General features: G+C 35.9%; 1 protein-coding gene across 6 annotated transcripts in view; it reads right to left on the bottom strand.

Annotated features, from left to right (window-relative positions):
- Positions 1–13,713, bottom strand: part of LOC107805239 (protein FAR1-RELATED SEQUENCE 3) — an 83,880-nt gene extending 70,167 nt beyond the window's left edge. The window contains exons 1-7 of one of the 6 annotated variants that reach the window (XM_075219398.1): positions 13,457–13,689; positions 12,448–12,669; positions 10,385–12,315; positions 10,208–10,297; positions 9,800–9,949; positions 8,655–8,771; positions 7,086–7,239 (exon numbers count right to left, since the gene is read on the bottom strand). In XM_075219398.1, coding sequence (XP_075075499.1) covers positions 7,195–7,239; positions 8,655–8,771; positions 9,800–9,949; positions 10,208–10,297; positions 10,385–12,315; positions 12,448–12,604 — 2,490 coding nt within the window. In that variant the 5' untranslated portion in view covers positions 12,605–12,669; positions 13,457–13,689 and the 3' untranslated portion in view covers positions 7,086–7,194. Of the gene's footprint in view, positions 1–7,085; positions 7,240–8,654; positions 8,772–9,799; positions 9,950–10,207; positions 10,298–10,384; positions 12,726–13,456 lie in introns of those variants that run through there. The other 5 variants (XM_075219397.1, XM_075219395.1, XM_075219396.1 and 2 more) reach the window with 5 other exon arrangements.
- Between the last annotated feature and the right edge of the window lie 13,995 nt (positions 13,714–27,708).

Here is a 27,708-nt window from a genome sequence, read left to right as displayed (position 1 = left end):
TATCTTTTTTGCATTTACTATCTACTTTTTGTCTTTTGTCACCTACTTCGTCTTTCATTTAAATTTGTTTGACTATATAGTAAATGATCCGAAAAGATATTTTTCAGGCTGAAGTTATTTTTTTACTATAGAAAAAATGTGGGCTTTATTAGGGCTGAAGTTACATTTCTTTTTGCATTTACCACATACTTATTTTTACCACCTACTTATCTTGTTTCATTCAATTTCTCTGAACGTAAAACAGTAAAAATAGCTGAAAAGTTACTTTTACATTTATAGATATTAAATTTATTAGGTGAACTCTTTGTCTATATTAACAATCTCTTCACTTGAAAATTTCATAGTCATTCATAGACTTCCATCATATTTCATTAAATTTATATTCATCCTTTGTCTTTCAGCTTTTGTTAAAGAAAAAATGTCTGGTGCAAGTAGAAATAGGAAGTCTAATATGGATGAAATTATGCAGAAGTGGGAGAGTTTGAAGTGTGAGTGGTACAATAACAAACCGATGGTTAATCTTATGCTTTTGTGGGATCAAATAAAGGCTGATTGGGAGAGAATCAGACCAAAGCTCTTTGCCAATGAATATTCCAGAACAGGCTTAACCTGGAACGTAGTTGTGGAGGTTATTCAACCTCGTTCGACAAGGTTGTGCAGCAGTTTGATAGTTTTCAGTTTCCCAGCTGGAACGACTATTCCAAGCTGCAAAACAACCTGAAGACTCTTCTTTCTCTTATGGACAAAGTAATCGTCGAACTAAGTCAGCTGCGTGATGAATTCAACAAGTTGAAGATTGATCTTCTTGGATTCAGTGGTCTTTTGCCCGACTATCCTATAGTTATCTCCGATATTGATGATGATGAGATATTTAGAGAAATTGAGGAGTACTGTGATGATAATAATGATGATGATGATGATGATGGTGATGATTGTTAGTGTTTGTAATCCTTTTTTATATTTTAATGCTATGTTTTTTTGTTTACTTCAGCCCATAGAGCTGAAGTTTTTAGGTTCATTTTGTATATTTGTACTTTGTTTGTTGTTTTCATCTCTTTTTATATCAATGTAATTGTCATCCTCTTTATTCTTAGCTTTCTATTGCATTATCCTTGTTATTTGTTGGTATTTGCTTTATATTTCTTAGTTGCAGTATGGTTCTTAGTTTTTATTAAGTTCTTTTTCTATAACTTTAGCTTAGAGATGTTGTAGCTTTTGTTTGTACATGCATTACTTTTTGTGTGATGTACGCGTATGTATGTGTGTGTGTGTGTGTGTGTGTGTGTGTTTGTTTGTTTAAGGATATGTATTTCACATACTGTAAGCTGAAGTTTTTTGTCGCAGAAGTCATTGCGTACTTTTTTAAAATGCAACCAAACTTGTAAGCCTGCGCAACCAAAATGAGTGATTTGTACTTTAGCAGTATATAAAATAGTCCAAGAGCTTTTTTTTATTCCTATGAAAAAAATCACATTTCAATTATGTCATACAATAAAGAAAGTCTAAATTCAGACCAAGGATTATTGAAGGTTGGAGTATTTTTCAATGTGTTTCTTGGAATATGGATGAGGTGCTGGAGAAGACAAGCAAGTTGTTCTGTTATGCCCAACTTGTTTACATCGACTGCATTTGGTAGACTTGAATGGTACTAATTCAGTCGCAGGTATGCCTCTTCTTTTGTCTTCTTCCTTGTAAAATCTCTACATTAGGAGGTTTTGTGATCTCAGATTGCACATTTTGTGGTATATCCCATGATTTTTGATCTCCCACGGTATTCACATATCCTTCATATGTTTTCAACCATTTTTCTCTTGAATACCAATTTGAGCAGTAATCAGATTTTTGCAAATATCTCTTATTAATAGCATCAATTGCATGTGGACAGGGCAATTCATCAAGTTGGAATTCCAGACAGTCACAAGTTCTCTTCTTTAAGTCCACAATGAATTCAATTCCTTCACTATTTATTCGAAACAACATTGAGTCAAGGTTGAACACCTAACAAGGAATAAAAAATTAAGACAAACTATATTAGTGTATTTTTGCTTCAAAAAGAAAAAGTATGAAATTTTTTAAATGTAAGCAGTAAATCACTGCAACAGATAAAAAAAAGCTGAAGTTAATAAATATACTCACAAACATTTTGCAAGCCAGGTCCATCTTCTTAGTCATCTCTTCTTCGGCCCATATTAATACTCTGTAAAAAGTTTCATTTGCATTTTTTCTCCGTTGTAAAACCACTCTCCCAACTTTTCTTGGATGAAATCTAACATTCTTAAAATAGGCATTTCTCTCCCTTTTAGTAAAACGAAATTCATTGATTCTACCATATTTGTTGTTAGCATATCATAACGTTGCCGTGAGAACCATGATCGAGCCCATCTCTCGGAAGGCTCTTCCATTATGTAATTGTATGTTTTCTTGTCAATACTTTTGAGTTGGGACATTAACTGATTAAAATCTTCACGTTTGTATGACCTTGCAGCACTTTGAAATTTTTTTATTACCGTGGCTTTTGCATGTCTTTGCTTTAAATTTTTCTCAAAGTGATAGAGGCAGATACCATGGTGAGCTTCAGGAAAAACTTTTCTAATCCCATTTGCGATCGATTGGTTTCTATCTGACAAGAAAACCAGTTCACGAACGGACTTGAATTGCTTTTCTCATTTCCCCGAAGAACCAAATGTATGCCTCATTGTTTTCTGAATCTGCTACACCAAAACATAGAGGAAAGATTTGATTGTTTGCATCCTTTGATACAGCAACAAATAGAGCACCACAATATTTTGACTTTAAAACGTTACATCTACTGCAATAACGGGTCTACAGTAGGATCAACCAGCTACTGATGCCGCAGGAGCAAAGAACATGTAAGCAAATTTGTACAGTGAAACACAAAAAAACAAATCATAAGGTGTGAAGTTTTTCAAATAGGAACATTTGAAACTTCAGGCTGATGGTTAGTATTGTTTTGCTTACCTAATTTGCGCATATCTTTTTATGATTGTGTACGTTCCTAGGTTTTTACCCACCATCATGTGTAGGTATGAAGGAAGAATCTGGTAGTTCTCTTCAGGTGTTTCCCTTATGCAAGCAACAGCTTTTTGAATAGCACGACATGCCTTGTGATAACCAATGTCAATTCCAAATTTCTTTTTCAATTCATTTTCTACAAAGGCTGGTGTAACCTCTATCTTTTTGTCTCGAACATGTTCTATAATTTGTTCACTTATAAAATTTGATGTAGCATGCTTCTGATTTGATTTTCTTGTATCAACCGAGTATTCATGGATGTTATGATATTTTATCACCCTGAATAGTGTGGAATTTTTTATTCTGGTAGCACGTACATTCCAACTACATTGTCCACGATGCATTTTAGCTCGTATCTCTTTGAACATGATCTAACAACAATGAATTCAACTTTTTGGTTTATCTCCAAGCTGAAGAAAAATTTAGTCATGTTTTGTTTGTTCTCAAAAATTGATTCAACTCTTACTTCCTCAGGCAACGCATCGTGCCTAAGTATTTTACATGGTGGAGATTCTTTCAGCTTTCTCCTCACTCTTTTTCTTGATTTCTGAGAAGCACAAGAACTTTCAGCAATTTCTTCAATTCTATCTGATGTTATCGGTATAAGCTCCATGTTTACTTCATCTTCGTTATTACTTATCATTGCAGAAGGTAACAAAAAGCTTTGTCGGATTGTGTGTTGGTTGTCAATTTGCATTATTAGCTGTCCTTCTTCTTCTTGGTCATCGACAAACTGGTATGAATTTATTGGAGGAGGGGGTATATTGCAGCATTATATATTCTGAAACAGCTATAATGTTAGAAGGTTGTTGCTCGTTGTCTACTTCCATTATTGGTTGTCCTACTTCATGTTGATAATCAGCAAAAGGTTCTGAATCTATCGCATATGCAAGCGATTGTTTGAATGCTGCAGATTCTGAAGATTGTATTTTTTCGATGATGAAATGGCAATTTTTGTAGGGTGAATTAGTTGTAAGCAAATGTATACAGGTACTGAGTTCTTCATCTGAAGTTACAAGCATTCCTTTGCAACTTCACTAATACTTTTAGTGCATATCAAACCATGCTTTTAGTGCATATATGGTTGAATCAATATTAACAACTTCACTAATTTTCTTCAGGAAAGTATTGAATGATGTGTGCTTATTAAGTAGAACACGTTTTGTATCATGATCCAAGTATTTGAAATCAGGAGTCCAACTCCCATTGAAAGTTATAACAACGCAAATCGAACTCATCTTGCATATTCATGTTTAGTGGAAAGTATTAGGAAAGTGAACAGAAGAATTTTTAGGTTGTTTGTGCTGAAGTTTTTCCAAATGAACTAAATCACATTGGCATCTTCTGCTGAAATTTTTTGGAAAAAGATGTATGACATAATTAATGAATGCTGCACAGAAAACTTCAGCTTATTAAGTGCAGAAGTTTTTAGAAATAAGCTTAATAACTTCAACATATCAGCTAAAGTTTTTTTGATAAAGTTGTATGACAGGGATTCATGAATGCAGGGAAAAAACTTCAGCTCATTAGGTGCTGAAGATTTTAGAAATGAACTAAATAACTTCAGCACATTGGGCTGAAGTTTTAGCAAATGAATTCAACAAACTTGATCATGTTTCAGTATTAATTGCATAGTATACAGTAACCTACACAATTAAAGTAGTAATTATATTGCGTTGGGGGTATGCGTTAGTGTAATAATTACATTCCTATCACATTCATGCACGTTTTTCATTAGACAACGTTTAAAATTCCTCTTTGCCTTTTCATATACCATGCAGAAGTTTCTTTCCCCTATATAAGCACGTTATTCCTTGTGAGTTTATTCACTCAAACACATATATTTTAGCAGACATAAAATACAAAAAGGAGAAAAATGGATGTTGTCATCAGGCAAATAGTGGAAGAAATCAAGCAAGACATTATAGAGGTTTTTGAGCTGAAACTGGATGAGCTCATAGACAAGTACGACAGGGAGCTGGAAGAAATTAACAACAAGCTTGATACGCTTGTGATGTATGCAAGATTTGATAATCTTGCTGATGAAGATGCTCGTCCATCTGGTGGTGACGACGACGATGATGATGATATGGACGATTAGTTTTTCTTTTTGTTATTTATGTTTTTTTTTGTTATTTATATAATTTAATTTATCTTTTTGATGTTTAATGAAATATTCAGTTTTTGTTTTAAGTGTTTTCTGCATTTTTTTTAATATTAATTCTATTCAAAGTCGAAAAATAGCAGAGGAAATGAACTATATAACTTCAGCAGGAATCAACAAAAACTAATCCGAATATTAAGCATTTTTTGGTATGAAGTTTTTTCAAAAAATCATAATAAAATACACAGTGCTTGATGAAAACTTCAAGCATGAACTAAAAATTCTTTTTAAACTTAGAAAATAACAGAACAATTAACAAAAACTTATCCGAAAATTACATATTGCACGACAAAATATTAAGCATTTTTAGCAGATGAACTAAAAAAACTTCAGCATACAAAAAATTATATGAAAAATATTTTACATATTCCTGAAAACATAAGCATTTTTTGGTATGAAATTTTTCCAAAAAATAATAATAAAATACATAGTGCGGACGAAAATTTCAGCTCCATTAGCCGAAGTTTTTACAGATTAACTAAAGAACTTCAGCACCTGTGCTGAAGTTTTTTGTGCAGTATGAAATTTTAATTTATGTTTTATTTTTTACCCAGTGTAGGAGGAAACTTCAGCTCCTCCTGCTGAAGTTTTTAAATATTAACTAAAAAACTTCAGCACTTATGCCGAAGTTTTTTGTGCAATATGAAATTTTAATTTATGTTTTATTTTTTTACCCAGTGTAATTGGAATATTAACAAAAAAACTTTGGCACCTATGCCGAAGTTTTTTGCGCATAGGTGTTTTAAATATTAAAACACTCATATAATGTTTTAATATATTTTTTTCTTCGTTGTGTTATTTGCCAGCTCGTTTTGCTGAATTTTTTAGATATGAACTAAATAACTTCAGCTTGTTTCAACATATTTGTCGGATTAGAATGTTAGAATTCATCGTCAAACAGATTCAGAATGCAAATTCAGCATATAAATGAAGTTCGTCAAACAACTTCAATTAATCAATCAGAAAACATGTAATTCAAAAACTATTTTGAATTCTGAAGATGAAGTTGAATACTTACAATGTATTTTGTAATTTTGAATTTGGAATTTAAATCTGGTTCAAGTCTGGTTTGCGAGAGGCGATCTCAGGAGAGACAGACTGATGGAGGAGATACGGAGAAGACCTGGAATTTGAATCTGGGTATGCTTGATACATCTTTTATATGTTTTGGAAGAGGTATAATGGTCATATTATTACGAATTTTTTATTAGTTGGTTACAAAATCAATAGTTTTTAAAAACAGGGTATAAGTTAAAAGGTGGCATAAAAATAGGGTACGGCTGCAAATCCCCCTTTGTATAGGGTGACATGAAATTGTGGCCTATTAAGGTTATTCCTGGACCTGGTGATAAGCTAATGATTGTTGTAAACTACAAGCGTGAAGAGAAGCAGTTTGCTGCTGAAGAAATCCCTTCTATGGTGCTGACAAAGATGAAGGAAATTGCCGAAACCTACCTTGGCTCAACTGTCAAGAATCCCATGGTGAATGTGACTGCATAAGGAAATTGTCCATACATTATGACATGGAGATTATTTACGTCTAATTATTGAGTAGCAGTTTAAGTATTTGCCCAGGTAGGAGTTAGCCTTTGGAGCTGTTGATGACTCTATACTACTATTTATAATTACAGCATCTGCTACTAATGTTGATGCCGAGAATAGAAATTATAAATCGAAAGTTCTACCTTTGTTCTTGCTGATCTCATAGTTCCTTCCAATTGTCAATGTATAGGCTCAATATTTAAAAAAATCAGAATATTTTCTTTTCAAATGTTATATTTTACATTTTCCCCGCAAGGCGCGGGTACGGATACTAGTAATGCAGAAAAGGAAAAGCATGTAACACACTATCCTACCTAAATCTACACAATGACACCTTGGATCATTCCCGATTCAACCATACTAATTACATGTTTAAAGAAGAATATCAGCAGCACTCCAATCCACAAGGTGATCTATTCACACAACAGGCAATAAATAGTAACAGAACATAATATCTATTTCCTCTGCTTTTTTGCCGGATTCTCCAGTTGGGACTCAACCTGCCATCATCAAAATCCAATTTGAGGTGAACCGTCAAGGTCTAACAAACAAGGGGGATCTGACCAATGCATCGGTCAAATTGATCAGACACAATTATCGATATTGTCGGATATCAGAACTGAACTCCTATGTGGAAGCTACAAAAATATTTCACGCTATTTGGAATTTGGATACATCCTGGGAATGGCCTTAAAATAAGCGCCACTGCATAAGCTTATTTCTCCTTCTAAGGTCCGTGGCTAAAGTACATACTTGAACATGTATATACGCATGCATGTTACTCCATACTACTGTTACAAGTCAGGTAAAGATAGGCATCTATCAAATACTAAAATGGCCTAAAGGTGTCAGAGTGAGTTCTATATGTCAGTGAAACAAGATTTTATTCGTTTTGATTTGTCTCCTTTTGGTGGGCTGGAACATGTATTATTTTAGAATGTTTGATAAGAAATCTACATGCCTATTATTATTAACTCACTATAGATCAGCCATCTAGGTGACCACTACCCTTTTTGCTTTTTTCTTATACTGTTCTATTCTCGTACACAAGGCCAAAACTGTCCACAAGCATATGATCAAGCAATAAAATAATTACACGAGTTCACTTAAACTATGGGAATCTAAAGGAAAATAAACAGAAAAAAAATATCCCTGCATAATAATATAAACTTGAAAAGTGAACTTTTAATTTTCATTAAATCAAATTTTTAATTCTCATGTCATAAGAACTCCTCTGAGTATTGTTCAAGTAGTTAACAGCCAAGAGCAGAAGCATCAGTAGAGAGACAGATCAGACTCACCATTGTTTGATAAAAGAAGTCTTCTTGCCTATTGTTAACTCATTATTATAGATCAGCCATCTAAATAGCCACTTGCCGTTTCCCTTCTTCTTTTTTTTTAATAGAATTTTGTTTTCTTATTAAGGCTGATGGCAGATCTCTAAAAACTGTAGGATCTACAGAAAGCCAAAAAATGGCCACAAAAAGATTAAGATTTTTTTTGAAAAAAGGTATAAAATTCGATTAAATATGTGATTCAAAAGGAAAATACGCAGACAAAACTATTTCCCTGCAAAATGATATAAACCTGAAAAGTGAACTTTCAATTTCCATTGGATCAGAGATCCAATTCTCGTGTCATAAGAACTCCTCTGAGTATTGTTCAAGTAGTTAACAGCGAAGAGCTACTGCGTCGCACGTGGTCTGGACAGAGATAAATTGATAGGATCACACCGAAGACGCACTTCAGCATGAAAACCATTTCAATCTTCAGCTTTAACACTAGTCTATTCTGGTGGAACAGGGGAAAACTCCATCGATGACAAAGCAGTGAAGTTAATTTTATCTTAAAAGTTTTTCAAGAAGTTGGATGGATAAAACAGATGATATTTACTGAAATGGCCGAGGGAACTTACTGTATTTGATAGCTGCTCACGGATATACGCCATTGACCTCAGCATGGCGGCTAAAGTATCTCTTGAAACCTGAAATTTCACCTCTGATTCTCCTGAAGTTGTTTCTGTATCTTGAAGCTGAAAAGAAATGGATTCTGTATCAGTAAGACAATTCATTGCAGAAGCTGATGTCTCTTTACAAGATAACAGCTGAACACTGCATTTAAGCAGAGTGGTCATATCCGTAAATTGATATCTTGAGTTATTAGCACTATCTACATGAAAGAAGTTTCAATTCATTCACGGGCAGACAGCAAGTTTCCACGAAATTCACAACCTTAGGAAGAAACATACAGCAAGTAGGCAAAAACAAGTTAAGACATAGCAATGAAAGGATATTGACAATACTAAAAGCAAATTGACCACACCCCAAAGCGCTAGTAGCCAACCACATGCTCTTTGACTTGTGAGTAAGGACAATGCATTTGCCAACGAGAAGTGCTGGCATTGTATTTCACGGTACATCAGGTTCTTCTTGGGATCCAGACAGATTTGCTATGTCCTCATACCAAATTAGGTGACTACACTGAAAACAACTGCCTTCCCTTTCCCAAAAAACAACAACAACAATAACAACCACGCCCAGTAAAATTCCACAAGTGGGGTCGGGGGAGGGTAGTGTGTACCCAGACCTTACCCCTACCCCTACCTGGGGTAGAGAGGTTGTTTCCGATAGACCCATGGCTCAAGAAGACGAAAAGAGACAATAGATCAGTAACAGCAACAGAGGCCAGAAAGATAATACCAGCATCGCAAGAACCAGAAAATAGAGGGGAAAAGCAATAACAATAACCAGTAACTATGGCAAGTTACTATGAAAATGGAAAGAACACCCCTTTCCCAAAAAGGAGGGAAAAAATAACAAAGGATAACAGGAGGAAAATAACATATCGATGCTTAAAATAGGAATACGGTATACTGGAGGAGATGACACAAAGGCGGGAATACAGAGGAACAATAAAAGAAATGTGGAAAGGGGATTGATTGAAGTGAAGAGGAATAGAACGTAGCACCTTCTCATCAGAAAATAAATAAGTATGGCATGTGTACACACCTAATAGTTAGTTCATTAACAGAAATGATATGTACTAATTTTCCCCACATACCTTCAGATTGATGACAGCAACTCTATTAGCCGGGGTGGAAAGCTGCTCGCTTATATAAGCCATAGACTTCAACATGGGCTCTAGTGTGACCCGTGATAGCTGAAACTTAACCTCTGATTCTCGTGAAGGAGTCCTATTGTAATCTTGCAGCTACAACCAACGAAAGTTAGTAAACAATAATAAAATTATCAAACCCATGACATATCAGCATATAACTGAAATTAAATAACAGCACGCGAGGTCACAAAGTTGCCGAAGGAAGAACACTCTTCCATCGCTATCCAAAAAGCATTTCAGTTACATTATATAAACAAAAAGTAATCAATTCACCAACATGATAATCTTTCTTAAGGAAAAACTTTAAAAGTTGAACTAAAATCAAATTATACACAAAGCACTGAAACACACCTTCAGGTTGATGACAGCAACTCTATTCGCAGGTGTAGAAGTTTTATTCTCCATCACCCAAGTCATTGACTTGAGGCAAGGAAGAATCACCTATGAACCCCCAAAAAAAAATAGCACACAGCTTGACTTAAGAAATCTGCTAGTCAAATTAAATAAGATAAAAATGAATCTCAGTACCGTGTTATCTGCATGACCATCACCACGGTGAAGAGACACAGGGGCCATGCGCTGGGCATTTAAATCAGCAATAGTCCTAGCAGGAATACCAGTGTCATTAAGATTAAAGCGCTTTGTCATTTCATCTTGCCGTGGCCACAATAATGGCGTCATTTCCGGAGCAGAGGCAGACATCCTCCGATCATCGTAGCCAACACCGCTAACCTGTGAGCTAGGAGGTGAAACTTTAGCAACATTTCTTTTTGCAAGAGCCACCTTCTTTCCTCCTTCTTTAAGAGCAGCTAATGCAGCCTTATATGTTTCTTGAGCTACAGCCCCTTCTTCAGCGTATCTTATGGCTTCCCTGCAGAGACTGTTGTATTTCTGTGCCATCGATTCGGTACCATGTAGTTGTACATGATCATCTGATTCAGCACGGCATTTTGCATTTATTGTCCACCGCTTCAAGATGTAATGAGATGGCAATGTAAGAACATTAGTTACTGTAAAAACTGTAAGAATATGTCTACAGAGGATACCACTACATTCAAACATCTGGCAACTACAATTTGCTTTCAGTTCAGATATATTCAGCGAGACAACGTATGCTTTCTGGTCATCCTCAAATTTTGCAACCCTGAATGTGCTGAGAGCCCCATCTCCATCAATTCTGTTTGCAGTGTAGACAAATGTCTCCACTAACTCTTCTTGAAATTTTAAGAATATTTTCTTCGTGTATAAAGTTGCTGCCTGTTTCTCCATAGGAGATGGTGTCCTTAGTGGTGGAGTAGTGCATATTGTATCAAAATCGGCTTCTATTTCCTTCTCAAATGAATTCTCCAAAGCTCTTTCATACTGCCTGAAGAACAATGGCAGTGTAATTTGTTGATTCACATAGCCATCGAAAAATGAGCATTCATATTCCTGGTTAGGAGAGAGGGCTGCAAAGAAAGTATCACGAAAATAAGCCGGTACCCACTGCCGACGTGTATTATATATGGATTGAAGCCAATCATTCTTCTTTAGATCATACTTTTCAAGGATTGTCTCCCAATATGATTCAAATTCTTCAACTGTCTCCGTCAAATTGATACAATTATAGAGTTCAACTTGAAAATTTGGGTACATGTGACATACATGAGCCATTCTGTCCTGGCCACCCCTTAATACATGCCACTTGTTGATACAATGCCGTGTTCCAGGAAAAACTTGAGCAACTGCAGATTGTATAACAGTGTCCTGATCAGTAATTATGGAGACAGGGGCACGGTCATTCATGGCAGCAAGGAAGGTCTTGAATAGCCAGACAAATGTAGCCTCAGACTCATCTAGAAGAAGTGCACAACCAAACAAAATTGTCTGACCATGATGATTTACTCCTGTGAATGGAGCAAATGGGACTCTGCACTGATTAACTCTGTACATTGTGTCCAGTATAACGGCATCACCAAAATGACTATATGCATTTCTTGACCTTGCATCAGCCCAAAATACATTAGCCATGCGATTATCTTTGTCCAATTGTATGGCATAGTAAAATCCAGGATTCTCAGCCTGCATTTTCTTGAAGTAATTAAGAAGATTCTGAGCAACTCTTCCTAATGTTCTTCGTTGATTGCATTGTCTAGGAGAAAAACTCTGAGGTACATTATCCTTAACTGTTTGATCTGACTCTGCAGAACGAGTACTCTTAGCTCCGCGGTTAATCTCTAAAGGGATGCGGTTACCATCTACAGAGACATACATTACACCACTAGGAACAATTCCTACACCCTGATTATTCTCAGGTCCATTCTTTTTTGCCACCGCAAAATGCCTGTGTGATGTGTGGTAATGCACCTTATTAGGATGCACAAGGGAGTGACTATGCTCCTTCATATATTTGGTCACAACCCACTTGTTTTGACCTTTTAACTCCACTCTAAGCATTGCATCACAGGATTCACCGTACACTGTTCTCAAACCATTACATAAGAAATCAGTCTTCAGTCGATTAAACTGATAGACATGGGTGGTAAAACCCAAACGCCTAGCATATTCATCATAGAAATTCTTAGCCTGATCTTCAGAATGAAATACCATACCCGTTTGTGGCTCAACAACCTCATCCCGTTCAGGTGCATTTGATCTTCCATTAACATTTGCTTCTCCACTCTCGCTGGGTTCATCATCACCGTCATCAGTTATGCCACCTTGGTGTTGCATACTCCCCTGTTCGACATCAATCACTTCAACATCCATCCCAGAACATGTAAACCACTTTAGAAAAACGCATCACATCTCTAGAGGTGCTCCAGCACATATCCCTGAAGATGCCATACATAACCATGTCACGACCTATTTAGCTGCTATTCTTTTCAGCCTACATTTCATTTATTTACCATGTATCTTCATGTTACAAATTCAGTTAACGAAGTTGAGAAAAGTAAAGCAAGCATGAGTACTGTAATTCAACAACACAACTGTAATAACATAAAACATGCAAAGATAATTTCAGCTCAATAATGGATTTAGAAGCTCTACTTTGTCATAAATTTTGTACAAACAGTTGGCCAAAACCAAATGAGATATTAGCATAATGTTCCTTAATTGACTTCAATCACCAACTATTCATCTAAAATCACCCATTATATCCCTTAAGAGCTCATACAAAGTACTTCCTCTGTCCTTTTTTATATGACACTTTTACTACGGTCAAAAGCATTTTATTCTGTGACTACAAGTTTTCAAACATCAAATTACATTTTAAATCATAAAAAAGTCGTATTAGCACTTTCATGTGGCTTCTAAATATGTATTTAAGAAAACGAAGTTGGAGCTAACGCCATAATTTTACTCTGCGCATAATTAAACTTAATTTGCTGTTTGATACTTTATAGACTTCACTTAATCAACTTAAAATCATACTCAGTTATAAAATCTCGAAAAAAAAAATATTCACTGAATACACCTTAAACCTCCCGCAGAACAAATCATGCAGTTAAAGGTCCATATGTATAGTCCCGGACACGCACACATACACATACATAAGTACATATATACATATACAAGTATATATGTGTATGTATCTATGTTTGAGAGAGAGAGAGAGACCTCTGATCGGAGGAGAGAGAATTAAGGCCAAACGGATCTCAAACAATTTTGCGGTATGAAAACGGAAGTCCAAAGTCGTGTGAATTCTTTAGAACAATTAAAACGACGGCTTTTGGAAGGAATTTACAGAGTTCAATTGGGGCACCGGCGGGCAAAGTTGCAGAGGGCGGACGAGGAAGAAGAAAACGGGGAGAGTTAGTGGGTGTCGTGTGGATTACCAATGAACCTAAGCGCACGCGAACTTTCAGCCGTTTGATTAATATTAACGGTGAGATATTAATCTAGAAAATACCTACTTGTACTTTACGTCAAACTTATGCTGAGATTAAACGTAGGACCCCGAGGTTGCAGGTTTGGCAGAATTACTTACTATTCACTACTACCAATTTACCTTTTTAACATTAAATCATATATCTTATTTGTTAATTCGACATACCTAATAATAAAATTTCTATTAAAGTAAAAAGACTTATATAGTCGTTGAATAATTTTTTTGTTCTGTATTTTTCTTTATTATATTATCCAATATTTATTATTCTTAAATTTTTAATTAAAATTTTTATTAGCATATTACTTTGTTTAATATTTTGTTGTATATTTTATTACTCTTTTAATATGTTTTTTTAAGTTTATTCTATAGTTCTCAATAATATTGTCTGAATTTTAAAAAAAATCTCTGTTAAATTGAAGTGATTATATAGTCCTCAAATAAATTTTTTATTTTGTATATTTCTTTATTATACTATGCAATTTTTAGTGTGATTACAGTGTTAATAGTAATTTTTATTAGCATATTACTTTGTTTAATATTTTTGTGTGTCACTTTCTTTTTGTAATGTAATAGAAGATATATATTTTATTACTCTTGAAATATTTTATTTATTTTAAATTTTATTCACTTTTGTTCTCAATAATATTGTTTGAATTTTAATGAATAAATGCACTTTTTATTTATAAAAAATAATTTAAACAAAAGAAACAAAGAAATCAACTAACCTAAACTAATACTCACCCATGTTTAAGTAGTTAATTTTAGGTAGTTAATTTTTTATGTCTCCTTTTTCATTTTCTTTTTTTAAATTTTTAATTAATTATTGAATCTCCAAATTTGTAAGAGTTTTGTCTTAAAATTCAATACTTGTTAAATGTTTATTATTACAATTGACATCATCACATTGATTTGCTTCTCCTATTCTATATAGATAGATAGATAGATAGATAGATAGATAGATAGATAGATAGATAGATAGGTAGGTAAATATTGATATGGATATAGACTATCATATTAGGAAGAAACTACTCCCAAATTTGAATTGAAAGTATTTAAATTTTTTAATTTTAAAATAATTTTAAACTCCAACTTGAAACTACTCCCCAATTTAAATTGGCAATTTTTTATTTTTTATAATTTTTTTTATTGTAAAATAATTTTAAAACTCAAACTTTATTGGAGTTTTGTCCTAAAAATCTACACTTGTCATCGTATGGTTATGCCACTTGGCATCATATAATTATTTTACTTCTCTTTGTGTGTGTGTGTATATATATATATATATATATATATATATATATATATATATATATATATATATATATATATATATATATATATATATATATATACATATATATATATATACACATATACTACTACAACTACTATATTAGAAAGAAACGACTCCCCATTTATAGCCATAGAATAACTTTTTTGTTCTGTATATTTTTTTATTATACTATCCAATTTTATTATTACATTGTTAATAAAAAATTTATTAGCATATTACTTTATTTAATATTTTGTTTGCTAATTTCTTTTTGTAATATAATAGAAGATATATATTTTATTACTTTAAAATATTTTTTTATTTTAAATTTTATTCTATTATTCTCAATAATATTATTTGAATTTTAATGAATAAATACACTTTTTATTTATAAAAAAACAAAAATATTTTAAACAAAAGAAACAAAGAAATTAACTAACCCAAATCAACACTCACCCATGTTTGAGTAGTTAATTTTATGTAGTTAATTTCTAAATGTCTTTTATGTCATATGCCACTTGGCATCATATAATTATTTTACTTCTCTTTGTGTGTGTGTGTATATATATATATATACACATATACTACTACAACTACTATATTAGAAAGAAACGACTCCCCATTTATAGCCATAGAATAACTTTTTTGTTCTGTATATTTTTTTATTATACTATCCAATTTTATTATTACATTGTTAATAAAAAATTTATTAGCATATTACTTTATTTAATATTTTGTTTGCTAATTTCTTTTTGTAATATAATAGAAGATATATATTTTATTACTTTAAAATATTTTTATATTTTAAATTTTATTCTATTGTTCTCAATAATATTATTTGAATTTTAATGAATAAATACACTTTTTATTTATAAAAAAACAAAAATATTTTAAACAAAAGAAACAAAGAAATTAACTAACCCAAATCAACACTCACCCATGTTTGAGTAGTTAATTTTATGTAGTTAATTTCTAAATGTCTTTTATGTCATATGCCACTTGGCATCATATAATTATTTTACTTCTCTTTGTGTGTGTGTATATATATATATACACATATACTACTACAACTACTATATTAGAAAGAAACGACTCCCCATTTATAGCCATAGAATAACTTTTTTGTTCTGTATATTTTTTTATTATACTATCCAATTTTATTATTACATTGTTAATAAAAAATTTATTAGCATATTACTTTATTTAATATTTTGTTTGCTAATTTCTTTTTGTAATATAATAGAAGATATATATTTTATTACTTTAAAATATTTTTATATTTTAAATTTTATTCTATTGTTCTCAATAATATTATTTGAATTTTAATGAATAAATACACTTTTTATTTATAAAAAAACAAAAATATTTTAAACAAAAGAAACAAAGAAATTAACTAACCCAAATCAACACTCACCCATGTTTGAGTAGTTAATTTTATGTAGTTAATTTCTAAATGTCTTTTATGTCATATTTTTTTCTTTTTTAAATAATTATCCAAACTTGTATAAGGTTTGTCCTAAAATATGACACTTTGTTTATAAAGATGACAATTACTTAATAATTGATCTAAAATATGACACTTTGTTTATAAAGATGACAGTTATTCCCCATGAGTATGCACGTATGCGGATGGTTGTGTGTAAGTGGATGTGCAAGCGAAATGGTGGATGGGAAGTCGGTACGTGATTTAGAGGATTAAATAAGTTTTCCTCTATTTTGTTATTATTTGTTTCATACCTTTTTTTTTATACATAATATAATATTTTAAAATTTCAATATTTTTGGAGCTTTGTCCTAAAGGAGTGCCACTTGGCTAATTGTTGCTATGCCACTTGGCTTAATATGATGCATTTTCCTTCTCCTTTTAATAGTATATAGATATAGATATAGATATAGATTGTTCTCAATAATATTATTTGAATTTTAATGAATAAATACACTTTTTATTTATAAAAGAAAAACAAAAATATTTTAAACAAAAGAAACAAAGAAATTAACTAACCCAAATCAACATTCACTCATGTTTGAGTAGTTAATTTTATGTAGTTAATTTCTAAATGTCTTTTATGTCATATATTTTTTCTTTTTTAAATAATTATCCAAACTTGTGTAAGGTTTGTCCTAAAATGTGACACTTTGTTTATAAAGATGACAATTACTTAATAATTGATCTAAAATGTGACACTTTGTTTATAAAGATGACAATTACTCCCCATGAGTATGCACGTATGCGGATGGTTGTGTGCAAGTGGATGTGCAAGCGAAATGGTGGATGGGAAGTGGGTACGTGATTTAGAGGATTAAATTAGGTTTTCCTCTATTTTGTTATTATTTGTTTCATACCTTTTTTTTTATACATAATATAATATTTTAAAATTTCAATATTTTTGGAGCTTTGTCCTAAAGGAGTGCCACTTGGCTAATTGTTGTTATGCCACTTGGCTTAATATGATGCATTTTTCTTCTCCTTTTAATAGTATATAGATATAGATTTTTCTTTCTTTTTTAAATAATTATCCAAACTTGTGTAAGGTTTGTCCTAAAATGTGACACTTTGTTTATAAAGATGACAATTACTTAATAATTGATCTAAAATGTGACACTTTGTTTATAAAGATGACAGTTACTCCCCATGAGTATGCGCGTATGCGGATGGTTGTGTGCAAGTGGATGTGCAAGCGAAATGGTGGATGGGAAGTGGGTACGTGATTTAGAGGATTAAATTAGGTTTTCCTCTATTTTGTTATTATTTGTTTCATACCTTTTTTTTATACATAATATAATATTTTAAAATTTCAATATTTTTGGAGCTTTGTCCTAAAGGAGTGCCACTTGGCTAATTGTTGTTATGCCACTTGGCTTAATATGATGCATTTTTCTTCTCCTTTTAATAGTATATAGATATAGATATAGATTTTGGTCCAGAATAAGTGTTCATTCACATAATCAAGGAATTAATTTTATTTTTTTAAAATTTATCCTTATTTACATATTCCAATATGTCAAGGTAACAATTAATTAAGATTAATTTAATGAATATATTTTTTTCTCTAGAAATTCGTATTTCCTTGATGGGTGTGTCAAAAGTAAAATGCATTATGAACCGGAGAGAATATTTATATTTTGGGTCGACCAAGCTATTTAATGAGGAAATAATACAAAATAATTATTAAGAATTTAAATATAAAAATAATTATACAAAGACGTTCGTATTTATATAACAGATTACTTAAAGAGTAAAAACTATGGGGGTAGCCACTTTTTAAAGTGGTATTTACTTTTTATTCAGCATTTCTAATGCTTAGCAATAGTAGTCACTAGTCTATTAAAATTAATATGAAAAGACTGTGTTACCATTTCTTCTATTTCTTTCATGTTAGGAAGAAGAACCGTGCCGAAAGGAAAACCAGTAACTAATAATACAAACTCACATCTTGTCACACACTCTGCAGTCAGAACAAGATGAATCGGATCATAGTGATCACTATCTTAGTCCCTTTTTTTCAATAATACTTCTAAAACTAGTGACCAATAATACTTCTAAGATCACATTCTAAGCTGTGATATCCATTTTATTTTTGAAAAGGGGACTACGAATGTGATCTTAGAAGCCGTTATTTTTCTTTTTCTTTTGGTTGGTTAGGTTCTGTAGTCTTTTTTTTTTTAGTTGTTTCTTTTTGTTATTAGCTTTCTGTTGTGTAATTTGACATCAATCTCATATGAAAATTGCAATTATTATTATTTTTATTTTTTTGTGAAAAGATACAAATAACGTTTGGTTTTCTGCTACGTTATGGATCCTGAACTTACAGTTACAAGTTCAAAAGTTAAGGACACCTGGTCCTGAACTTCGAGTTCCAAGTTCAAAAGTTAAGGACACTTGGTCCTGAACTTAGCATTACAAGTTCAAAAGTTAAGGACACTTGGTCCTAAACTTAGACTAACACGCTCAAAAGTTAAGGACAATAGGTCCTGAACTTACCGTTACAAGTTCAAAAGTTAAGGACAATAGATCCTGAAGTCCTGAACTTAGACTAACAAGCTCAAAAGTTAAGGACAATAGGTCCCGAACTTAGGCTAAGAAGCCCAAAAGTTAAGGGCAATAGGTCCTGAACTTAAAGTTACAAGTTCAAAAGTTAAGGATAATAGGTCCTGAAGTCCTGAACTTAGACTAACAAGCTCAAAAGTTAAGGACAATAGGTCCTGAACTTAGGCTAAGAAACCCAAAAGTTAAGGACAATAGGTCCTAAACTTAGACTAACAAGCTCAAAAGTTAAGAGCACTTGGTCCTGAACTTACAGTTACAAGTTCAAAAGCTAAGGACATGTAGTCTTGAAGTCCTGAAGTTAAGTTCAAAAGTTAAAGACATGTAGTCCTGAACTTAGAGTTACAAGTTCAAAAGTTAAGGACATGTAGTCCTGAAGTCTTGAAGTTAAGTTCAAAAGTTAAGGACATAAGCAGAAGGGTATTTCGTCTGAGCAGTTAAAGTTTATTAAAGTAGTGGCTAAAGACTAAAGACATTGTAAACAGAGGCTTAAAAGTAAATACATATGTTAATAGTGGCTAACCGTGCACTTCCCCCACTTAAAGATCTCATGTTATATGGACCAAAAAACTAAAAAATATTTGTAACGTATTATATTACCATCGAAAATATTAAAGTGAAAGTGTATATTACGTAATTATGATTAAGTGATAAAAATTTATGAACAAAAAATACAATGTGCATTATGTATGGGTCAAAATCTGTCCATTAGGACCGACGCTAAAAAGAATAGAAAGGGGTCGACTAAGTTGTGGTTGTGCTCACAAGGTATGACCACGATAAGCATCTCGGTCATGGCCGAGATCGAGCCATCACTAAGTTTGTACGGCGAAGTACTCGTCATAAAGCTTGAGGGGAACAATGAAAAATATAATCAAGAGGGAACATCCTGGTTAAAGACCGTTGGACAAATGGGAATATGGGTAATATAAATAGAAGGTAAGAAGGCAAGAAAAAGAACTGACTCCAAGGGATGACTTGTGAATCCAACCTCACCTCCCCTTCCACTTCCTAAGTCACCCCACTAAAGTTACACTCCAAGTATTCTGTCTTAGTCTTACTCAACTTGAAACCTTTAAACTCTAGGAATAGGAGAAGACCTTCAACAAGGTAAAAGCCTAGATATTAGTCACAAATCTCTGTAATCTCCATGGCTGATTCAACAAAGATAGATCTCATAATTATCAATAGCATTCTTTTCCTCTTTGCTCTTACAAGTATGGAACAATGTATCAAAAATATAAGCTCATTATTTATGTTTGATGCCTCTTTATAAACTTAAGAGGAGCTATATAAACTTGGCCTCGTTCGATTTTTATGTCCACTATGCTTAGATCTAGAGTTAATTATGTTTGACTATGATTTATCCTTCATTTTCTTCATTAATTGGTTTAACAAAAAGCTTAATACTTTTTGGTCAAACAATTTGGCGTCGTCTATGGGGATTTCCTAGTCAAAATTTTAGTTTCCTTTAGATATAAAACTAGCAAAAATACCACTTTTCGGCAGTCAATGCCTCACCATCTCGGTGCGAGCACCAACTCGAAAAAGTAGAAGATAAGTGGTTGAGATAACCAACCCAATCTGGATCAGACTTTCACATAAAATCAAGACCATGTCCAACGTCTATGCAAAACCCACACCTCACCTGTAGCAATGAGTTTAGCACGACACATGCATGTTTAAAGTAGAATCGCGATCACTATGCACTTGGCATGACCGCAATCTCATTCGACGTATTCACCTTACATACCGGCATGTACTTCCACCTCTTAAGAAGAGACGACAGCCTACTGTGTGATCCTTCGAAATAGCGGACCTACCATGCCTTACCTTCGCAGCCACACACACAGAATGATTTATGAACAAAGTATGACATGTTCCCCTTGTTGTTTGCGCATATCGGACGGATCCGGACTGGGACACGGTCTCAATATCCCAACGGGTGAGGCAAGTCCGACCCACGAGAAGTCTAGGCACAATTAACGACGAGGCCGAACACGATTTTCAAATTTGAAACCATCATTCGAGTACGAGATGAAGCGAGCAACCCTACAGTGCCACTCCTCATTTCACCAACTTGCCAGGCCAAGGTAACAATTTTGTTTGGGTTTAACTTAATACCCTATTTTGTTGGTTCAGAACAGGAACACGAGCACTCACCCAGGTATGCGAACAAGGAACGAACGCCATTAAAACACCCGGGGAAAAGGTTTCATATCATGCCATCTCGCAAGTAATGACCCAGCAAAGCCCTCTTAAGTCGTACCATATCACAAATAACAGAAACGGTTCGGTACGGGTCAACTGTTGAGAAACGATCTCCAGAACAAGGGACTCTCCCATGAAACACATGGTATTATCCAATGAAAGCAAAGTTAGGCAAACCAGGACTCACTCATGAAATGCACTATATTCTCCAATGAAAGCAAAATTAAGCGAACTGGGAATTGCCTCGACGCACGCGTAAATAATACGGCGATAAATGATGTTCTACAGTAAAAATAATACAATGGGTTACAATTCCGACCTCGCTCGAATTAACACCCTTACGGCCATTGGCCATCGCCAAACGAAAGGAAAGTTCGACCTCGCTCGACTTTACAATGGGTTACAATTCCGACCTCGCTCGAATTAACACCCTTAACGGCTATTGGCCATCGCCAAACGAAAGGAAAGTTTGACCTCGCTCGACTTTACAATGGGTTACAATTCCAACCTTGCTCAAATTAACACCCTTACGGCCATTGGCCATCGCCAAACGAAAGGAAAGTTCGACCTCGCTCGACTTTACAATGGGTTACAATTCCGACCTCGCTCGAATTAACACCCTTACGGCCATTGGCCATTGCCAAACGAAAGGTAAGTTCAACCACGCTCGACTTTACAATGGGTTACGATTCCGACCTCGCTCGAATTAACACCCTTGCGGCCATTGGCCATCGCCAAACGAAAGGAAATTTCGACCTCGCTCGACTTTACAATGGGTTACAATTCCGACCTCGCTCGAATTAACACCGTTACGGCCATTGGCCATCGCCAAACGAAAGGAAAATTCAACCTCGTTCGAATACATAAGTCAGAAACTGACTTCGCCCAAGATGGAAACTCCAAATTCGACCTTGTTCGAATACATAAGTTAGAAACTAACTTATCCCAAGATGGCAACTCCAAATTCGACCTCATTCGGATATATAAGTCAGAAACTGACTTAGCCCAAGATGGCAATTCCAAATTCGACCTCGCGTGAATACGTATGGAAAAATTGACTTCGCCTAAATTGGTAAATCTGAATTCAATTCCACTCAAATATACAAGTCGAAACTGACTTCGTCCAAGATGGCGAGTTTGAATTCGACCTCGTTTGAATTAAGTTTGATTCTGCCTAAGTCGGTGAATCAGAAGTTGACCTCGCCCGGATTTGCAGATCCAAAGCAACTTTATTCAGACTCACACGACGAGTTCCCATTTGATCCGGGCAAGGTCGGATTCCCAATTAAAAGGATCAGGGACTCGTCACAAAGAAATTCAAAGGTCTATGTCAAAAATATATATATGCGAAGAATAGGAGGAAACGAAAAAGAAAATCAAAAGATACATAAACGAAGGCGAAGCAACTGTTTTATTCAAATATACGTGCATAACAGCCGCACCTTACAAAAGGACGAAACGGGCACACAAAAAAAGAAATGAAAACAAACAAGAAGGACAAAAAAAAGCTAAGTATGAAAGCTGCAGCAACGTTTCACTCGGCATCATCTCCACCGCCGTTCTCCCCATCATTATCATCCCTAAACCCATCCCCAACATCAGCGTCCTCACCAACCTCCGTTGTCGTAGTGTCGTAGCCGCAATTGACACGAGCCTCACGTGCCTTCGCCTGAGCGTCTTCAAAGGCAGCCTCAGAAACACTTTTCGCCTCCCACAAACCCTTGTATATCGTTGGCCTCGGCATGGACCTACAGCTCATACAAGTGGCGAGGATTAGTGGTAGAGGCAGATTCAACCTGAGCCAACAATTGCGCCTTCTCAACCTCGAAGGTCGCGACCCGATCTCCCAAGTTTGAAGCTTCTCAGTCAATTTCACCGATGCGCTCCTCGAGCCTCGCCTCCCTCAACGTGGTCGTCGCCCTCTTAGATTCCTGCTCGGATCCAAGGATGTGGATAGTGTCTTCTAGCACCTCAACCCTCGCTAAAGCTAACACTCGATCATCCTCAACTCACTCCAACTCGGCCACTTTCTTTTCCAACTCAGCCACCTTCTCCGCCCATTACCACACTGAGAGCATCAACCATAGCAGCATTTTGTTCGAGCTTAGCTCATAATGATAGCACCTTGGCCTGAAGATCCTTGCACTCTACGACGACCCCTTTACCCACCTCAAGCTCCTCATTCTTGGCATGAAGTAGCTCCTCGAGCTCGTTGCACCTGCGAATAGACCACATTAGGTCTTCATTTCTTTTCTCCAGTTCCTCCCTGGTGGACCGGGCATCGACGCCCACTCTAAGCCGATCACGCATCTCACGACATCTGTTACGATACCGCTAATACTTCTCGGCCATTTTCAAAAAGATCTCAGCCCGCGTCTCAGCCCTACGAGCACTTTCGACCTCTAGCAAGTAAGTCTACAAAAAGAAAGGGGAAGAGTCAGTAAAGGTAAGGGGTCACAAAACAAAGAAAACAAAAAAGGAACTCACCCTTAAGCCCATCGCGACCACACCCTGTGACAACTAAGAATTACTAATCTTTTGGAGGGATCCGCATTCAGCGGCGGAGCAGAGAAGATCAAATTGCGGCACTAAATCCACCGTATCCTGCAGCAGGTTGAGATCCGATAGAATTTCGAGTATGCGAGAGGGGCCTTCCGCCATTACCACAGTCCTGGTAAATCCCTACTCGAACATCCTCATGTCATTAGGGTCGATGTCGGATTTGGTCTCATAATCCTCAACCATGATGCCTTTCCCTTTCTCTTCTGTCGAAGAAGGGGCGTTGTTCTGCAGGGATGATGATGGTCTACTCGGAACAACTACGGCGGCCTCGGGACTCCGCACCTCCGCAACATTAGCCTCTTGAGCGCTGGCAACAAGCGTCGCCTCCACCTCCTGGTTATCCCCACCGCCGGTTTCACGAACCATCGAAATAGGGTCGCCATTCGAGGATATTTTAGCCGTATAGGCCTCTTCCAGCACTACCCTCCACCTATTCGACGGGGCCTCTCCACTACCAACGAGAGAAGATTCGCCTGTTGCACGAACTGCAGGGACCGGAGTCTCCGGTTGGGAAGCAACCTCCAAACGTACAGCTTCGGCCACAAGCGTGATTTGACTAGCAGCTAGGCTTCCTGTACCCTCGCCCGCAACAACTCTTGGTGCGGGTCGGGTAGAAGACACCGGTTGACGGAATGAGAGCGAAGGAGCCCTCTTCCTTCTCACTCCTCTCCGGCCTGCCAACAAGGAAGGATTAAATCATGTAATGACAAAGTTAAAGAAACTATGTAAGGAGCAAAAGCAAGACTACATGCCAACTCACTAGTAAGAGGCTTGCGCCCAAACTTCTTATGGAAAGACGTCCATTCACAAATTTCAACCGTGTGGGGGAGAATTGCGCCCACCCACTCACGATATCGACAACTAGCGGGGAAGGTAACTTCTCAACTGCAAAAACAACAACAAAAAAAACCTCAGCAAAGTCGCCGAAAGGAAGACGGTTGACGACCATCTTGAGAGAAATCACAAAGTAAGCAGAGGGAAACTTACGAGCAAAGTTCCACGTCTCTGGAAACCCTACCGAGTTCGCCACAAGGTGCTCTGTCCGCACGTAGAAGTAGTTTTCCCAAAAACAGCGATTAGCCTTATCGTCCATCTTCACCACCAAACTCTTGGTTCCTCGATAGAGCAGATGAATCATCGTGCCCCGAAGAAAACGAGGGGCGAAGATGTGGAGCATGTGCCCTAGAGAAATTCCTCGGCCGGCCAGCTCCGCGTACTTGATGAGCATAAGAAATAGCTTATACTCATATAGAGAGAGTTGGGCCGGGCACACTTCATAGAATCGGCAGAAATCGACTACCAGAGAAGGAAAGGGAAGCGTGTACCCAACAACAAAGGGATACGTGTAAAACGTGCAGTATCTCGGGAAGTGCAAATGCACTATATCACTCCTTGCCGGCACCATTTCGATATGGGCGGGAAGTCCCACTTGGCTTTGAGTGTCGTGATCACTGCCTCATCCATGATGGAAGGAACGGGCGTCGGTTCATCTCCGGCAGTGCTGTTAAAATCAGTCCTAGCTTTTCCCGGATGAGGGACCACCTCATCCACCGTCGAGAACCCCTCTCTTCCCCACCTCCATTCCCTCCTCAAGTAGGGATAGGTCACCCTCTGGCACTGGAGCGCCAACAACCTTGTCAGAATGGGAAGAAGTACCAGCCATTTGTTGTTTTTGATTGAAAGAAATGAAAACGGTGAAGGGAAAAAGACAATGGTCACCACGAATTCTAGTAGAAGCAGAAGTATGAGGAACTAGAGGAGGAAAAAATTCACAGAACTCTTTTCTCAAATGAGGGGCTCCCCCTCTATTTATAAGGGTATAAATGCCCTGAGCGGGAAAAACAAGAGCCGCCAATTAAGAAAGAGAAATAGAAAAGGCACGGGAAATGACACGATGCCTGGGGAACGTGCGTCATAATGACACTTAAGTATTTATGACCTCTTGAATTGATGTGATGGTTCAATTCCGAACTGATGTAACGGTCCGATGTGGTTCTTGAATCATCACATCACTATCTCGCCATGAGGATCTCGTCCCTTGTATGAGGCGGATAGTGATCACGCCCAACTATGCCTTATAAAAAGGACAATGCGGACGTTGCAAATATAACCTGAGTATTCCGTCCAGGGTCGAATCCACAGAGAATTAACATATCAATCACAATCTTTAGAACTACTAAACTCTTGAGAACCAACTTCCACAGACGTTTGAATCACCGTTGATGGTTTCTTTACTAACTAAGATTGCAAGTAAATAATAAGCTGTAAATTAAAATGCTAAGGTTGTAAACAATAATGAGAAAATGCTAAGGTAATGACTTCCCCTATTGATGGAATCCCTTTTATTTATGCTTGATACAAATTGACCAACACACCTCTATCAATCATGAACACTTTTCTTACCGTAAATCTCTCCCGAGTAATCACAATAATATACTATTGCACTCTCTCGAGATACACTAGCTAGCTTTAATTAACACAGTTCACTTAAGATTGCACTCAAGGCTTCGTTATCCCTAATCCCGCCTTTAAACCCGCAGTTATAGATCCCTCTTATACTTTGGGAGTAGTGTTGTTTAACAATAACCTAAATATGCACTCTCTCCCGAGTTATGCACACTAAATAGGCACAGCTAATTGAGGATCCTGTCAATTAACTACAACAAGAACATAGTTGAACAAATAAAGATTGAAACTAGCAATTTGTATTCACATAAACAAGAAGTTCATCCCCCAATAGGTTCCATCAAAACCTTAGACAAAGGATTTAGCTACTCATAACTATGGGTAAACAAACTAAGATAATAAGATAAGATTCATCATAAACTAACAATAAAAATCAAAGAAAAGAAGAAAGATGTTTTGGGTGATCTCTCACAATTGTTTTTCTTGCCAAGATACTCTAAAATTCAATACATGTCTCTCTTGGGCGGAGTCTAGTGTTTAAAATAGGGTTTTGGGCTAAAAATCCCGTGTTTTGCACTTTAGTCCCTGAACTTTCTCGCGTCTGCCGCGCTCGCGGTGGAACCGTGGCCAAACAGCTCCTTTGAATCTCCTTCTGTCCGCGAGCAGTCTTCACCGCGGTTTTGCCGCGGTCGCGGTGGAACCGCGGCAGAATCATTTCTCTGATTCTTCAGCCTGTTTTTGCGTGGTTCACTTGGGATATTTCACGGATGGCCTCTCTTTCTTCAATTTTTGACTCCAAAAGTACTCCCTCGACTTCCCTAGTCATATATAACCTGCAAGTCATGAAAAGCACTAATAAGAGCATTTTGTTATCACTTTTATTATCAAAACTATGCAAGAAGGCGGTTATTTAGGGCCTAAATATAGTTAAATTCACCTATTATCAACACCCCACACTTAAACCTTTGCTCGTCCTCGAGCAAGCTAAACCACACTTCTAAGCTTAACCATTTCATGCATTACCCCAAGTATGTCACACCCGCCATTTTGACAGAACCACCTAAGCAATGTGCCAGTCATACCCCATATGCAGACTCTACTGCCATGACACACTTGCGCTCACTCTAGTTACTCTAACAGAGGTGAAGACTTACTTTTCCTTCCCGAGTCACATTCCCTCACATCAAAAATCTGAGAGAAGTTCCACACGCATAAAATTCAAACACAAGGAACCGAAGATAGAAAGAATTCACTCACTCTCAGCAAAGAACATTCACATGCCACACAGACACACCATAAGCTTGCCCATAGTGTAGTACTCTACTAATCGAGCTGTTTTAGTCAAAGATCAAGAGGTCTTTATTTGGTTGTAATGTAGGCTAAGGGCCGGGTAGGATACATTTGGATGTAGTGACTAACCTCCTTAAGCACTTTTAATACACACTTCCTTTTATCTCAATTTCCCTGCTCAGCCTAATCATTCC

Source organism: Nicotiana tabacum, chromosome 8, assembly GCF_000715075.1.
Source record: "Nicotiana tabacum cultivar K326 chromosome 8, ASM71507v2, whole genome shotgun sequence".
NCBI classification, from domain to species: domain Eukaryota; kingdom Viridiplantae; phylum Streptophyta; class Magnoliopsida; order Solanales; family Solanaceae; genus Nicotiana; species Nicotiana tabacum.
Note: the sequence above shows the minus strand (reverse complement) of the source record. Positions and strands in the feature narration are given on the sequence as shown.